General features: G+C 40.3%; 2 protein-coding genes across 2 annotated transcripts in view; both read left to right on the forward strand.

Annotated features, from left to right (window-relative positions):
* Positions 1-3,610: 3,610 nt before the first annotated feature.
* LOC102300369 lies at positions 3,611-12,262 on the forward strand. Its single transcript, XM_005942099.3, has 2 exons — positions 3,611-6,738; positions 10,117-12,262. Exons 1-2 carry the CDS (start codon positions 4,038-4,040, stop codon positions 10,119-10,121), a joined length of 2,706 nt encoding a protein of 901 aa, XP_005942161.1. The 5' UTR covers positions 3,611-4,037; the 3' UTR covers positions 10,122-12,262.
* A 78-nt stretch (positions 12,263-12,340) lies between these two features.
* The window catches only part of znf292b (zinc finger protein 292b), a 25,508-nt gene continuing 22,462 nt past the window's right edge, over positions 12,341-15,386 (forward strand). The window contains exon 1 of the mRNA XM_005942100.3: positions 12,341-12,543. Within this exon, the coding sequence (XP_005942162.1) occupies positions 12,379-12,543 (165 nt within the window). The 5' untranslated portion in view covers positions 12,341-12,378. The remainder of the gene's footprint in view (positions 12,544-15,386) is intronic.

Raw genomic sequence — 15,386 nt, forward strand, 5'->3', positions numbered from 1 at the left:
TTGAATTCGAGTTACAGCAGACTGTCGCCACTTTGAAACAGGAATCGAACGCGCCGTCCACCCTAGTCCACAGCAACCACCAAAGCAACCGCCTGGCATGACCTATAAACATATGCTTTTTTCATAACTATCAAAATATGAAATGATTTGCAAACAGTGAAAGTGTTACAGCTGCAGAGAGCTATGGCAGTATCTTTGGAAGCTGTTTACATTGCTAATAATGTACGATATGATGTAACCATGGAGACAGAGTCAATCATGTTATGTAGCGGTGCATGTTTACTACAGTGAATGAGGTGATTGCGTGCACAGTGTCCACACACTGCACAGGGTAAAGACATTGCTTGAATATTGTACATACATACATACATACATACATACATACATACATATGTACGTATGTATGTATACATACATATATATGTATGTATATATACATACAATAATTCAAAGCAATGTCTCAGCGTAGTCCGTTATAACTGTTAATACAAGCTCAGTATAGTCAACCCAATGTCAGGGAACTCCAGTGTGGGAACTAGTGCCTTTTATGTTTTTATGTTTGTAGTCATTTAACTTCTATCCATCCATTCACGACTTGGTTCACTTTGTGGCTGGGCTTTATGTGGGGTTATATCATGTTTTGGGGCTGGAGTACCTGTCCCCTGATAGGTTTAGCAAGTTTCTCCAAGAGTTTCTCCATGAGTAGCACTTCTAGCTCTTCTAGCTTCTAGCACATCTGTGGCTGTGCAGGCTGCCAGTTTTTTGGTTGCTCATTTTACTCCACTGGCCATGAGTGTGTAAATACCCCCACTAGTTATCTTGGGCTGCAGTTAACTCCAGAGAAAGGGGTGGGTCTCCCATGACAAGATGAAAAACAATTATCTGGGATACATAAATTTCACAATGCATGCATATATCTCTATCAATTAAATCTGACCTAAGGTCTGCCATTTTTCAAAGATTCTCTGAAACATTTCTGTAAATGAATGAAAGGAGTTCTTCAGGTCACTCAGCAGTCCCACAGTGACAAATGAAACTTCTGTAGATGAAAAAACTGCCAGATACATCCTGCAAAATGTTTAACAAATACAAGATCGCTATATAAATGATTACATTAAAAGCAGATATTAAGGATTGTTGCTCACCTATGTTTCTGATAATGTTACTGTTAAAACAATCGTAATCTATGAGCTCTCAGGGGTGAAATTTGGCTTTGAGGGTCAGGAGCAGAAAAAGCTTTTAAGGACCTTTTGATTTCCAATCCAGTTCTGCTTTAAAGTATAAAAGATGAAGCAACAGTGCTTCTCTGTGCTCCTCTGAAATCTGTGTTAAACAACAACAACAAACATAAATTAGTAACAAAAACACAGTGTAGAAGGTAAGAAGAGGTTTTACACCACCATCAGCCATAATGCTAAATTTGCATCTTCAATCTGTTTTCAACAGTCCCACACTCAGTGCAGCCTGACTGCAATCCTGATTATAAATGTGCAGCACACACAGACAGAGAGGTACGGTTTAATGTTTATTGTTAACCTAAGTTACTGATCATTTACAGTATTACAGAGTCTTTGCATGATGTAAAGGTTACTTTACGTTTATAGCTGAGTCTCAGACGTGACAGGTGTGACAGCAGGAAAGAGGATCAATAAACCTGCATCAACCTGCATTAAACGAGCAGGATTAAAGGAGCCAGACTTTGTTCACACAGGTAGGATTGTATTTTACACTGACCCTGGGTCTGCATGAGTACCATACAGTTTAAGTGAAGCACTGGAACTAGTACATATTTATTATAGATGCACTGAAGCTAATCGGGATATTTACTGTGAATCTAGCCAACAGAACTGCCGAATACTCTTAATGTGTCATGCAGAGTGTGAGAGGGATTCCCTAAGACGTATGTGTATTTGGCCAACATCCTCTGAGAAAAAACCCACCACAGAGCGAGCACTCCTGACAAGCTGGTTTGGAGTTTTGCTGTCTGTGGTAGAGGACCTGAGCTTAAATGGAGGGAATTGAGATGGAGTTTCATGTACTGGCTCTGACGTCTTTAATAAACCAAAGAAAGAGATGGCAAACAACTTACCTCCAACAGCTTAAGCTCCATCTGCTCTAATGACCAGCAGCTTGCCTGGTTCGTGTTAGTGTGGTACACCTGGATGTGAGTCAGGGATTAGAGCTGGGCTCAGGTTTTATGATATTCTGTGCTTCTGGTCTTACCCCTGTCTGGGAATCCAGTTCTTAATGAACTATATATTTAAAAAGTATGCATGAGAGATTAGAGAGGAATAATAATCACAATAATAATGATCCTTGATGCTTGATCAGGAGGCAACTATTGTCTGCTCTCATTACTGTAATGGTTTTGCTTTAGTTATAAAGTTTACATACAATATACAGTGGGAGAAATAATTCTTTGGTCCCCTGAAGATTTTATAAATTTGCTCACATACAAAAAAAATGAACAATTTCTTAATATTTATCATAATTTAATTTAATAGAGAAAGAATATCAACCAACTATGCAAAAAAGGCCCGCACATTACATAAAAGTCATAAATGGATTGATTGTAAACCCCCAAAAAGATTCAAACTAATTCAATCAGATCTAGTAATATACATTGTGAAATCTTTGCTTTGTTAACTTGGTTTTCATTTGTGATTTGAAGCTACATGAATAGCCCCCTTCCCCTTTTATATTTTTAATTATTTTCTATGCAGCATTACTCAGAGACTGAAAACCTTTTAAAAGAAAACACAAAGATTTTGAAAGACGGTTGTTTAAACATCCAATCAAAATCTCCTGTTAAAAAATTGTTCCAAAATGAAAGTACAGGTGATGTTCAAGATGGGACTAGTGACCTCCTGAAGCTTCTAGATGGAGGGAGCAAGAAGATTACACTTGCAATCCAACTCTTACAAATAGCCTAGTCTACTTAGCTAGCACAACACACACCTTATGCTTATAATAGAAGGGAAGATGGGTGATTGTAATGTACTATAACGGTCCTGAGCCTCACACAAAAAAGCTTGCCATCCAACTCAAGATGGGACAAAGATCTAGTTTACATGGAGATATACATAATGCCACTCCTCACTCTTCTAAATATGCTTTCCAAAACCTAGTCTTTTAATGTCGTAGTCCCACAGAGTTGTTTCACAAAGGGATTGACATGTTCTTTATGTCCTAAATGTATTTACACTTGGCACATGTGTTGCCAGCTTGGAATAATTAAAAAAAGATGAACAGTTTGACTGTTACTATATATTCATTGTGATTGCTTTAGAAGGGTAAAGCTAAACTTTTTTGTGTACCAAACATTTGAGTATTAAGTGAACTTACACTGCAAAATATCAGTAAACAACCTAAAAACCTATACAAGGATACTTGAAGATACATAAATATAACCTTTTCAAGATATGATGAACTCAGAGAATGTGGTTTCATAGATTTTTGTAAGTCATTGTATTGCAAACTATTTAAATCTAATTTTTTTCCTACAACTATTGCTAAAATGTCCTGTGGCCTGACATTGAAGGTCTCAGGTAAACAGAGCTTTTGCATGCAAACCTTGCCAGTGGGTGCGGCTAAAAACACCACCTGACAAGTTTGTCTCTGGTTAATCTGATGAGCTTAAAGTCTTAAATGGAAATGCCCGAGTGTGTACATGTGAACAGGCCTGTGTGTTTTTATTGATGCACTTAACACAGCCATCTGTGCAAGCTGGCTAAGGGAGAGAGAGGGCAGAACCAATCCGCATTCCCAAACGGTCTTATGCATACCACGTTAGTAGCCACCTCATCAACAGGTTATAGGTATCTTTGCTGCACTGTTTGAGCATAAATTTGGAGAGAATGCCTGAAATGACTGAGGAACTAGAAGTTATCTAGCACATACTGGAAAGAGAACAAAAGTCGAAGCTGAAGGACTGCAGATAACTTTGCCTTCAAGACCGCCAGACTCCTGGATTTACAATTTTATTTCTTGGCCTGATTTGTTTTTCCTTGAATCCTTAAATCACTTTGAATGCAACAATGGGCTGTTCTCCATCTAAAGGAAAGTTATTTTCAAAGCCAGAAGGATCTCCAAAAGCTTCTCTGGGTGAAGTACCACAGGATGTTAATAATTGTAGACCTGTAGAAGTTGAGAATACATGTTTGAAAGCCGAAGTGACCGAAAATGAACTTCCACTTCCGAATGAAGGATTTCATAGCGAAGAGACTGAATTATTTCCATTGGTCTCTGATGCAAAGACTGTACCCAATCTGCAGGACACCGATGAAACAGAAGTAAACACGATGCCCCAAGAAATAATCACCGATGTTGAACAAACCAAAGGAATTAAAAAGACAGCAAAGCAAAAAAGAAGTAAAGGCAAGAAAAGGTCTTTTGAGAATCACAGGAAGTTCTGTCATGTACAGACAAAGGTGGACTTCCCACCTCACATGCTGAGAGCTCACCAGGCAGCCTATAACTTTCTGAACCCAAACATTTCCAAATATGAAACTCTTTTGGGTCTACTAGATCAGGCTGCCCAGACAGAGCTGTCCCTCCAGCCCATGATGTCTGCTTTAGTATTGCGCTTTGAGGAGATCAACCAAGCACTAGAGGATATGGCTGATGAGGGGGAGCTGATGTTGAAGGAGCATGGTGAATACATGACCTTACCTTCTGGGATGATTTGCTCAGCTAACCCTAGAATGAATACAACATGTCAAACCGATCCACCTCCAGATCTTTTACAGCAACTACTCCAACAGTCAACTGAAAAGATGAAGTTAGTGGGAGGATCAGTCCAGGCACTAGGTGACACTACACTTGAGGAGGCAGTGGAATATTTTTCTTCTGTCTATAAACTGCTAAATAAGAAGCTGCAGACGAAGCAGATGGCAGAGAAGAGGCTTTTTCAAGTGATCGCACAAGTAGAAAGGGCAGCCATGAGGAAGTTCAACTCAGAAGATTCAACACTGCATAGTGAGGATAGTGGTATCGGAGGAGAAAATGAGAGTCTGACGGGTTCTGAAAGGCATCGCCGGCATCGTGGAAGTGCTGGATCTGAAAGTTGGGGGTCTGGAGTCAACATTCGGAGTGCATTTGATAGTCTCCCCAGTAATTCGACCAACCTTGGAGACCATAATGAAGATGAGGATGAGGATGAGGATGATTATGATGATGATGATAAAGAGAATGAAGAGGAGGAAAGTGATACACGAGGAAGGAAGAGGTCAAACTCTTCCCCACCTGATCCCAGTCAGGCCATTCATTATATGTTCACAAATTACAATCGAGATCAGCAGGCAACAGTTAAACAACCGCTGATTGATCCTGTTATTGCAAAGCCTGAACACCTTTCGTTAACTACGTGTGGAATGACAGAATTACAAAACAGCCAGTGGGTCTTGGATGATAGAATAAAAATGATGGCTGAAATACAAGGAAACAAGGAATTACCAAGACCTCATTGCAAGCTGGATAGAGCTGAAGTAAGACGGCATTCATTAAATGGATTGTCAGGTTCACACAAAGGCATTGTGAGACCAAATAAGACAACTTGTTCTGTAACAATCTTAGCAAACCAACCACCAAAACGCCACTCTGTCAGAAGGTTAATTCATACCTTTAGCAAAGTAGCTGATGGGAGACCTGAGCAGAGTCTCACTAATATTCCACCTCATAACAGGATGCCCAGGAAAAGTGGCTTACTTCAGTTATCTGACGTAGTAAATGACAAGGAAAGTTCAGTCAACAGTGGCAACAACAACAACAGCTGGCCTGATAGCAAGGACGAGCTGGATATGGACAACCTACCACCGCCCCCCCCAGAAGTTCTGATGGACAATTCCTTTCAGAGTACTCAGGTCCTAGCAGGAACTGAAGTGGGTTTGCAGAAACCTTTTAGTTCTCAAGTGATAAACCCCAAGATTGGAATCTTCCATCGCCTGAAGGCATCTATCCACAATGTAGAAGTGTTACCAAACCGAGCATGTATGAGGCCAAGGTCGATTGCTATCTCTCCTGCCCATCCTGTTACACAGGATGGTGTTACGGGCACTCAGGATGCAGATCAGCTGCAATCAGAAACAGATCTGAACCTGGAAATTAAGAAGGCTAATAATCTCTACCAAAAGGCATGTAAGATTATTCACCTGCGTGATGCAGCAGAATCTTCTGATAAGAGAAATCTTGTTGAACCAGGCATCAGGGCAACTTCTCCTCTTCAACTCACAATAGATCGGAAATATAACAGCAATGAATTTTATGAGGGTGAATTATCCTCTTGCAGTCTGACTGTGATAGCACCACCTGTATCTAGAGTCCGCCTTCCACCATCTTGTCCTAGTACATGCAAAAGATTTCCAAGTCCCCCTGTAATTAGACCTCAGTCTACATCTAGGCACTCCTCTCGTCCTAGTTCTCCCAGAACAGTGACACGCTGTATAGATAACAAGACAGAAGAAATCATTCCATCTGTATCCTTTCGCGACGCACGCTCTGTTTTCTGTCAAAATGAGTTTCAAAACTTGAAGACCTGTTTGCCCCCTGAAAGGTCTGCGCTTCCCAGACAAGGGGGAGAGGTCTCCCGAGGAAGACTACTGACCAGAGCAACAGACACCTCTACTCGTCGCACCCAATCAGACCATAGGCCTAGTGGGACTCTTCATTCAGAGTTTCTAAAGGATGCCAGTTTGGCCTCTATGCAGGAGAAAGGGAGTAACCTATTGCCACAAAATACAGGTAAATATTACAAAAGATGAAATATGTGATTACATATTTTAAAAAATGTGCATTTCAAATTGTTTAAAAGTAGCTCACCAAATCTTTGTCACTTCTGAATCAATTTTGTGATCATATTAAAAAATGTAAACTACTCAACACTTAAATTACACATCATAGCCTAATGAATGAAACATTCAAACTGAAAATCTTGACTGGCATACACTGTAATTTGCTGAGAACAAAATAATGTTACAGCGGTTAATTGAAACCAAAATCATCACCCCTTTGAGACCTGGGTTCAAAATCAAATCAAAAATAAAGTTAACATTTGTTGTTAAAAGTCTTCCCTTGACTTTTTTAATAGCATATATTGAAAACAAACAGATTAGTTTGACATTTGGTGACTGTTTGCTTTGAATCTACCCAGATGGTTTTTGACTCAAACAGCTGTCTTACTTTTCTCTGAATGATATCAGCATATCTGGTAATCTGAATTTCCAGATCTGATATGCAACTGATTTTTCTGTCTTTGTGTCATACTCTTGAGTCTTGATGTCTCACAATTTCTGGAAACCAGCATACTCCAGCAGTACCATACTCGGTTGCCATGAAAGGGGAACTGCAAAGCCACTGCATGTTGAAAGAGAAGCAATAGTGAAAGCAGGCAAATTCCCCATATTCTTAGCAATTATGCACCAATTGTCTACACAGTTGGTGGTGCAACTGGTTACTCTATGAGTTTCTTAGTTGAAAATAATACTGCTATGAACACTTTGCTATGCACTCTTATTTAGGCACCAGTCACACATTTGCCTAGAGAACAGTGAGCAATCATGTGGCCACTAAGGAAAAGTGTATATTCCACAGCTGGTTGGTGAATGGTTGCTGCCAGGTTACTGGCAGTCACTGGCGATTAAAACTGGTTGCAAAGAGGTATGCAGTACTGCACTGAAAACCTACATGCGAGTGTTTTGATTTCTAGCAGGTTTCTGGGGTTGCCTATAGTTTGCATGGAAGACATAAACTTGTCTGCAAACACACAAACTACTTGCAAAGACCTAATAAAACTTTGAAAAGTGCTACACAAAGCAGAAGCAGAGAACCTTCAAAGTAAAAATTACGCCTTTTCAATCAATCAATCAATCAATCAATCAATCAATCAATCAATCAATCAATCAAGGCTTTATTCGCCACGTGCAGGTTGCCCTGCACTGAATTCCCAGAAGGGAACAAGCATCGAAGGCGTTTGGAAAGGGAGGGGGGATGAGTGTGTGCATGTGTATATGTATGTGTGTGCGTGCGTGTCCAGAGTTCAGCTGAGACATTGGAACAGACTAAACACAGTCGTTATCAGGGTGTTTTTGTTCGGCTCCAGCCTTGCGACCGCAGCTGGCGCCGAAAAGGTATCCACATGAAGTGATGGTGCTTTTAACTTTTTACTTTAGTGCTAACAGCTCAGATGAATTTCAAAGCTGTTCTAACAGTCCAACACTGGTCTCTCAATCTCCCGTTGGAGAGCCGTGAGCTTCTCCATGATGTTATCAAACTTGCGCTCTGTGATGTTGTCATTCTTGTGCTCAAAGAGTCGATTCTGAGAACTCACGACCACAGTGAGCCTCCCCAAGATGTAATCCAATTTGCGCTCAGAGATGTTATTCCGAGCAAGCCCTTCCAAGATGTAATCCAGTTTGCACTCAGAGATCTTATTCTGAGTATTCACAGCAGCCGTAGCCTTTCCAAGATCTTGTCCGTGCTGCGCTCAATGAGCCCATTTTGAGAAACTCACGCCTCTTCCCATCGTTTCAATCCCAGCGGGCAGCCTTGTGGGGGTTTGAACAGCCGGTTCTGCTTCCTTAATTCTTCGATAAGTCAGGGCCAAGCCAGCTCCTTTTAGCAAGAACCCTGTTACCATGGTTCCGAATAGGTAGATATCTTCAGCACTCAGGCTCACCCAAGCCCAAACTTCTTGTTGAGAAAGGGTTGTCAATTGCATTTAGGGACCAGTTGATCAAATCCATAATTCCTCTTTTAGGTTTTAGAGAACAGACTGTGACAGAATGTTCCAGGGAAAAGTAATACAAAAAACACGAGACTAGACAAGGACATAAGAGGCTAAGCAGCGAAGCTAAGGGAGAGGAGGAGGAGAGGAAAAAAGTGCAACCGCCTTCGTCAAAAGCAAGAGCAGAGAGGTGTTGGTTGCAGTCGTAAAGAAACAAAGTCCTTCATTTCAAGAGTAAACGGTGAGTGTTTGCAGACAAATTTTATCTTCAATATAAACAGTGGGGAATTGCCCAAATCTGCTAGCAATTTTGTAAGCTATCTCACCAGCAACAGCCAGCAACCACTTGCCAACCAGTAGGGGAAGAAACATTTTCGCCCTCACAACCAGTGGATGCTAGGGCATCTCCATCCAGTATAGGCCCATGTGACTGAGGTCTTAACAAATTTTTTATTGTTTATGAGAGATGTGGAGTGTATTATCACTTAAAAGCTGGAACAATAGTTTTAGTCCCCATCTTGTAGTCCCCCTCGCATGACAAATTAACTGCAGGATATATCAAAAAGAATCAAGTCTTCTAAGTCTATGAACCCCCCCCCCCCCTAAATTAATACAACTTCAAGGAACTGAAAAGTTACATTTTTATCCTGATACAGTCTAATTAATGCCCCACTAGTCTAATTAATTTCAGGGAAAATGACTGATTCATCTTTGAAAAATCATCAGAATTTGATATCTGACAAGATAGTAGTTTTGTTAAGGAGCACCAGCCAAATGATATTTAAAATATTGTCATCGTGCACATAATCTAACTTTTAGCATTCCTGTAGTGCTCATTAAGCATTTTTTTTATATAGATATATATATATATCTATAAGAATATAACAGAATATATCAAGAATATATCATTTATTGGTTAACAAGTGATTTCCATAGTAATAATTCACACATGCAACTAACTAGGAGTACTACCCCAAGATGTAGTTGAGAACTAGAAAAAGGGATTACATCAAACAACTTCATTTAAATTGTAATTTTTGATAACGTAAACTGAGTAAATGTACTTAAATACATTACAGCATTTGCTTTGTCTTAGCCTTCTTTATCCAGAACTGTGCTTGTAGAGTTTTACTTCTGAATAGATTAACATGGAGGATTTAGTCACTCTGGACACATGCAGTATAATCTTTTTCAAACAGTTTAAGTCTAATTCATACCTACAGCTCCTGTGCTCAGATATATGGTACCAACCTGCCTCTAGGAAAGACACCTAGCTTAATCCACATTGGATTAACCCTCCTGCCCTACTCCAGTTATGTAAACTCCCCAGCAAGCAAACCCAACATGATCTACTCATGCACTAAATTTCCCCCCCATTATTTCTTGTTCTCTTGCAGGCTAGGAAGCCTTCCGATGACAGGAGATGATGACACCCTAAAGTCCAGCTGTGAATGGCCAGGGTTTCTAAAGTAAAATATGAGTCGGGAAGAGAATAATGAAAGAAGTTGTATATTAGCAGGGACTGGGTTTTTTTTTTCTCTTTTCCAGTTAGACTTTTTTTTTTTTAAAGACTGCAGTAATACATGTAATTAAGGATTAAAGCATTTTTCTACTCTATACTGAACCCTGAGTGATAAACCTCAAATAGTTTTAAAGATACATGTATTATATGTGTTTTGTTAAAACAACTATACTTTTAAATCCCTCACAATCAGGGAGTTGTTTTGGGGTTCAATATCAAAATAATGTAATTTACATGATCATTAAATGTACTCATTTGTTGTTGTTTTTTTAAATAAATGGATTCAATGTTGTGTTTGGGTGATTTAATGATGTTTTCTATATCTAAATAAAATAGGAGAATCAAAACCAAATTCATCTTTCAAAAAGAAATCTTAAGGGAAAGTTGAAAAGGACTGATATCCTGTTTTGCAAATAAAGAGCAATATGTCAAGATGACTTGCCTGTGTACACCAAGCTACACATACAGTTGTGGGCAGATGTTTACATTCACCCATGACGGGCATAAATGTCATGGAAATTTGGGGCTTTAAATTATATCTTTAAACTGTTCTTTTTTCAGGTTGGAATGAATGGAATTATTTTGGATCTTCTGTAATCCACACAGGGTCGAAATCATACATATAGCATGGATACATACATAAATATATGTATACATACATGACAAGCTCAACGCCTAATAACTTCTAGTTAGTGATCATGATTGTCTAAAATTAGCTGATGCTCTTGTTAGCATTAAAAGGATTTAACTGACCACATTAGTTGGACTAACCAATACTCAGATTAACAGCAAAGTCCAAGGAACTCAACGAAGATCTAGGAATTTGATTTGTCAGTTGCTAATTTGGCTCATGGGCTGACCAAGTGACCCAGCAGCCTGGGTTTGGGTCTGACCTGAGGCCCTTGCTATGTGTATTACATTACTCTTTGCCCCTGCTTTATTGTCCACTCTACTGCAAAAATCCCTCTCAACAATGTGAAGAGTAGATTGGCACAAGTTCGGAAGCTTGGTTGCTGGATCCATTCCGAAACAACTGAAGATTCCAAGATCTTCTGTTCAAACAACTGCACATAAGTACAAGTTATTCTGATGTGTTACCGTGTTGCCAAGGTATGGAAGAATACCCCAACTGTTAGATGAGAGGAAATTAGTTAGGATGTTCAGGAATAAGGCAGAAACCTCCAAGGCTCAAGTCTGCTATGAACTAAAAACTGCAGGAACCTAAGCACCACTGTCCACAGCAAGTTGGTTGCTGAAATTAGTTTTCCCAACATGTCACTGTTGTAGTGGGGCACTGATCAGTGAGACACCGCTAGTAAACCTTTTGCATGTGTGGGGGTTCTCAGCCAGAGCTGCATGGACTCCACACTGGGATGAGGAGAGGCCTGTTGTTGCTGTGTGTCACTGATTTTTCTGCTGCATTCTGTCTTTTAGAAAATAAATCCAGTTTTCCAACCAGTCTCTGTCTGTCATCACAATGCAGTCTTCCATTTGAAATCTTCTACACAGAGGAGGGATATGGTAAATGAACTGGTTAATCTACTCTACCTAAGGACGTTTTTAATGCTTTTTCTACACAAGTGTTTGGAGAGCAACCTGTGGTTAGGTATCATGCCCAAGGATATGCAGACTGGAGCAGCCAGGAATTGAACCACTGACCATTTGATTAGTAGCTGACCTGCTCTACTTCCTGAACTGCAGCCAACTCATGTATAAGTATTGGACAAAGGATGTTGAAGATGGAAGGAAGAAACGAGGAACTTCCGAGAAGATTCATGGATTTAATGCAGGAAGATCAGAGCGACAGAAGATGATATTAGGGATAGGATGAGATGGAGGCATATGATGTACTGGTTTAACCTCTTAATGAAGCAGCCAAAAGAAAAAGAAGAAACGAAATCCACAGTGAGTCTGGCTTGACAAAATCAGAGATTTTGAGGGTGTTTTATTTGAACCTACTCTCGCAAACTAATTTTCGCTAAGTAGCAGGAACTCACATGACAAGCTGCCATCACAACAACAAAGCTGAAATTCTCTGTACGTGCTGTCCGCACGACGGGGGGGATGACGTGAACTCGTAAAATGTGTACTTACGTGATTACGTAGCAGTGGTTACGCGCAGAAGCTGGGTGTGAAGATGGCGGACGAGGAGGCCGAACAGGATCGTAGTCCTGCCATTGGTATCAGTGAAACGACTGAGGAACTTAAAAAACGTTTGCAAGAATTGCAAGAAATCTTGAGTAGAGAAAGCATCGACTCTCCAGAAGAATCATCTTCGAAGTATTGTCAAGAGTTTTGTGGGGTGAGTAGCTTTTCTTTACGCTTAAGCAAACAAGCTAATCAGCTAGCATTGATAACAACGCTACACACATACTGATATTCCAGAGAAAGCCCTGCTTTCAAAACTGAGTAGTTCTTGGAAGCACTCGCTAGTTGTTGTTGTTTTGTCTATGTCCAGAATAGAAGCGTGTCTAGTAGTCACAAGTTGGTGAATACACACAGGCTCGTAAACTTCAGCTTAAATGTTGAGCATCTGAAGCAAACGTTAGCTTAAAGCTGTGTCTGCATGAGGTAATTACCTTTCGCAATGTTGGTGTTAAGAGTCGTTCAGGTAAAATGACTTATTACCAGCAATAATAAAATGACTTGTTTTATTTACGGTGGCTTCCATTGCATTGATACACTTAGCGCGTCTGGCGGATATGGGTGCCTAGCATCAGTTCTTTACCCTTGTATGTTTGGCTACATGCTCGTGCACGTGAGCGTAATTTGGTCGCCTGTCTCTCGGTAACAGCCCTAAGGCCAGCAAATTTCCGTTCGGCTGGATTTTAGGAGCAGCTGCAGCACATTTGGTACGATTGCACCTGGTAAAAGAAAGGAGTTGTCAGTTAATCCCGCGATGGATTTCTCCTGTGTACGTGCAGAACGGAACGCCCGCCTGCAGAAGGGCGCACGTCGTTTTCTGTCTCAGTTGCACGCTGAAGACAATGCAGCATAAATTACCAGCAGTCTCCCTTGGAGCCTGTCCAGTGGCCGTTTGTGAGCTTGTGCACCGGGTGGAGTCTACAGAGGTGTGCTTGTCGTTTTGAGAGCGTGAGAGAGCGGGGATGGGGACTCTACGCGGAGTATCCTCGGGCTCATTGTGGTGGTGGTCTTCAGTGTGTTCGCCTTGTCCTGAGTACAGTGGTTACGTCAGGAAGTGTCTGTGAAGTCAGGCTGCTGATGGTGATGAATAGAAATGCTTTTGCAGATATTTGATGAACCTAATCAGTTTTATCACGTGTCAGCTAACCAGTGACAGAATCAAAAACTGAGAGAAAAGTAAGGACACTAAAATTCAGTTAGTCAAGGGGTTCACTCTAGTGCTGCCCCTGAGTTAAAAAAAACAAAAACGATTTATACATTTTTTTGCTTTGCTTTGATGCTTTGTTTAAAGCACAGCTCTGCAGCGTGCCATTGTCACCATGGAAACCCACCTTTACAACTAAAAACATACCTGCAGTATAAGCTAGAGCTGGGCGATATGAGATTTTTTCATATCACGATATGTTTTTTTCATTTCAGGCGATAACGATATCTATCACGATATAAGCCAAATAACTATATTTGTAAGATTTAAATGTGCCGTTGCTCACAAGTAAAATGTGAAATAATCAGCAGCTTGTTTTTATTTAAATATTTATTTCCCATAATAAGTTCAACAGGGTAGATGTACTTAAGGAACATGAGACTTTTTCAGATAAATAAAGGCAAATATTGCAAACTACACAAAAGGCAGCCGCTAAAGCGTTTAAGTTTCAAAATAGAACAAACGAAACAGACTAAACTGTCAATTCCACTTAGAAACAAAATATTAATTCTAAAAATAAATCTTAGTTTGTTTTACAGAAGAACAGACAAAACTGACTAACTTTTGTCAATATCAAATAAACTGAGAACTAAAAGGAAATTCTCAATCTCTCCTTGTTGTATAGCTGAGCTTTTCAAACAGTTTTAACAGTTACTTTAGTCTGACAAAAGCCGAATGACGAATTAGCGCTTCCAGTCAGAGACTGAGGCTACGTCCACACGTACACGGGTATTTTTGAAAACGGAGATTTTCCGTTTTCGTTTTAAAAAATAATCCCGTCCACACATAAAGGCAGAAATGAAGGAAAACGCTGCTATGAACATGCCAAAGCAGCAGGTGGCGCTAGATTCCTAACCGTGCAGAAATGTTGGCCAATCAGAAGTCTAGAAGCCTCGGTGGGAAAAAGTAAACAAAGCTGGGGCATAGAAGCAGAACCGAGTCGTATGTGTGGACGGACAGTAACTGTGTGTATATGTAAGCATTTAAACACTGCAGAGAGTAGAATTAACAGTAACAGTATTGTAGAAATTCATTTCACCGAAACAATAACGTGGCGCACAGTGTGACGCATGCACCAGTTTATTGTATTTCCAGACTTGCTTTCGGCACAATTTACAGTGCACGCTACTCTTTTTTTGTCAGACTTGAAATAGCCGAAATACCTTCACACTACGGAACTTCTATGGCTCTTCCGTTTGACAATCTCTCCGGCGTTGGAACCATCATCTGTTTTCTCTTCGGTCACGCTCGGTTGATTTTTCTAGTCGGCACACTCATTTCCTCCATTACGCGCTGGCTCCATTACCCGCTGGCTGCTTCCCAAACAAACACACGTGCGGCTTGGCACTTGTGCTGTACGTAACAAGTCACGCGACGTGACGCTGCGGCTGTGATTGGTTCGGCTCTGCGCTACTTAATTTGGATTGGCTGACCTTTTTTTTTTTTTTTTTTTGAGGACAAGAGCGGCGAGGTCTATCGCGATAGCTTAATTTCTCTATCGAGTAAAAGTTATATCGCGATACATATCGTTATCGTTCTATCGCCCAGCTCTAGTATAAACTGGGGGAAAAAACTAGAGGGAATCCCAGAGCAAAGTCTGACGTGAAGAAAAGCAATCTTTGTAGCTGCTCCATCCAATGCCAATTGTTTTATACTGAAAAAAATCTGCTGTAAGACTCCAGAAGTTGATAAATACAACAAAATAAAACCGGTACCGGTACCCAAAAAAATATGATTTATTCATAACACATAGGAAAAGACCCAGGGAAACAGAGTTAACGATAAAAACAAATTTA

This window comes from Haplochromis burtoni, unplaced genomic scaffold (genome assembly GCF_018398535.1).
Source record: "Haplochromis burtoni strain Fernald_Lab_line unplaced genomic scaffold, NCSU_Asbu1 Contig_317, whole genome shotgun sequence".
Lineage (NCBI taxonomy): Eukaryota > Metazoa > Chordata > Actinopteri > Cichliformes > Cichlidae > Haplochromis > Haplochromis burtoni.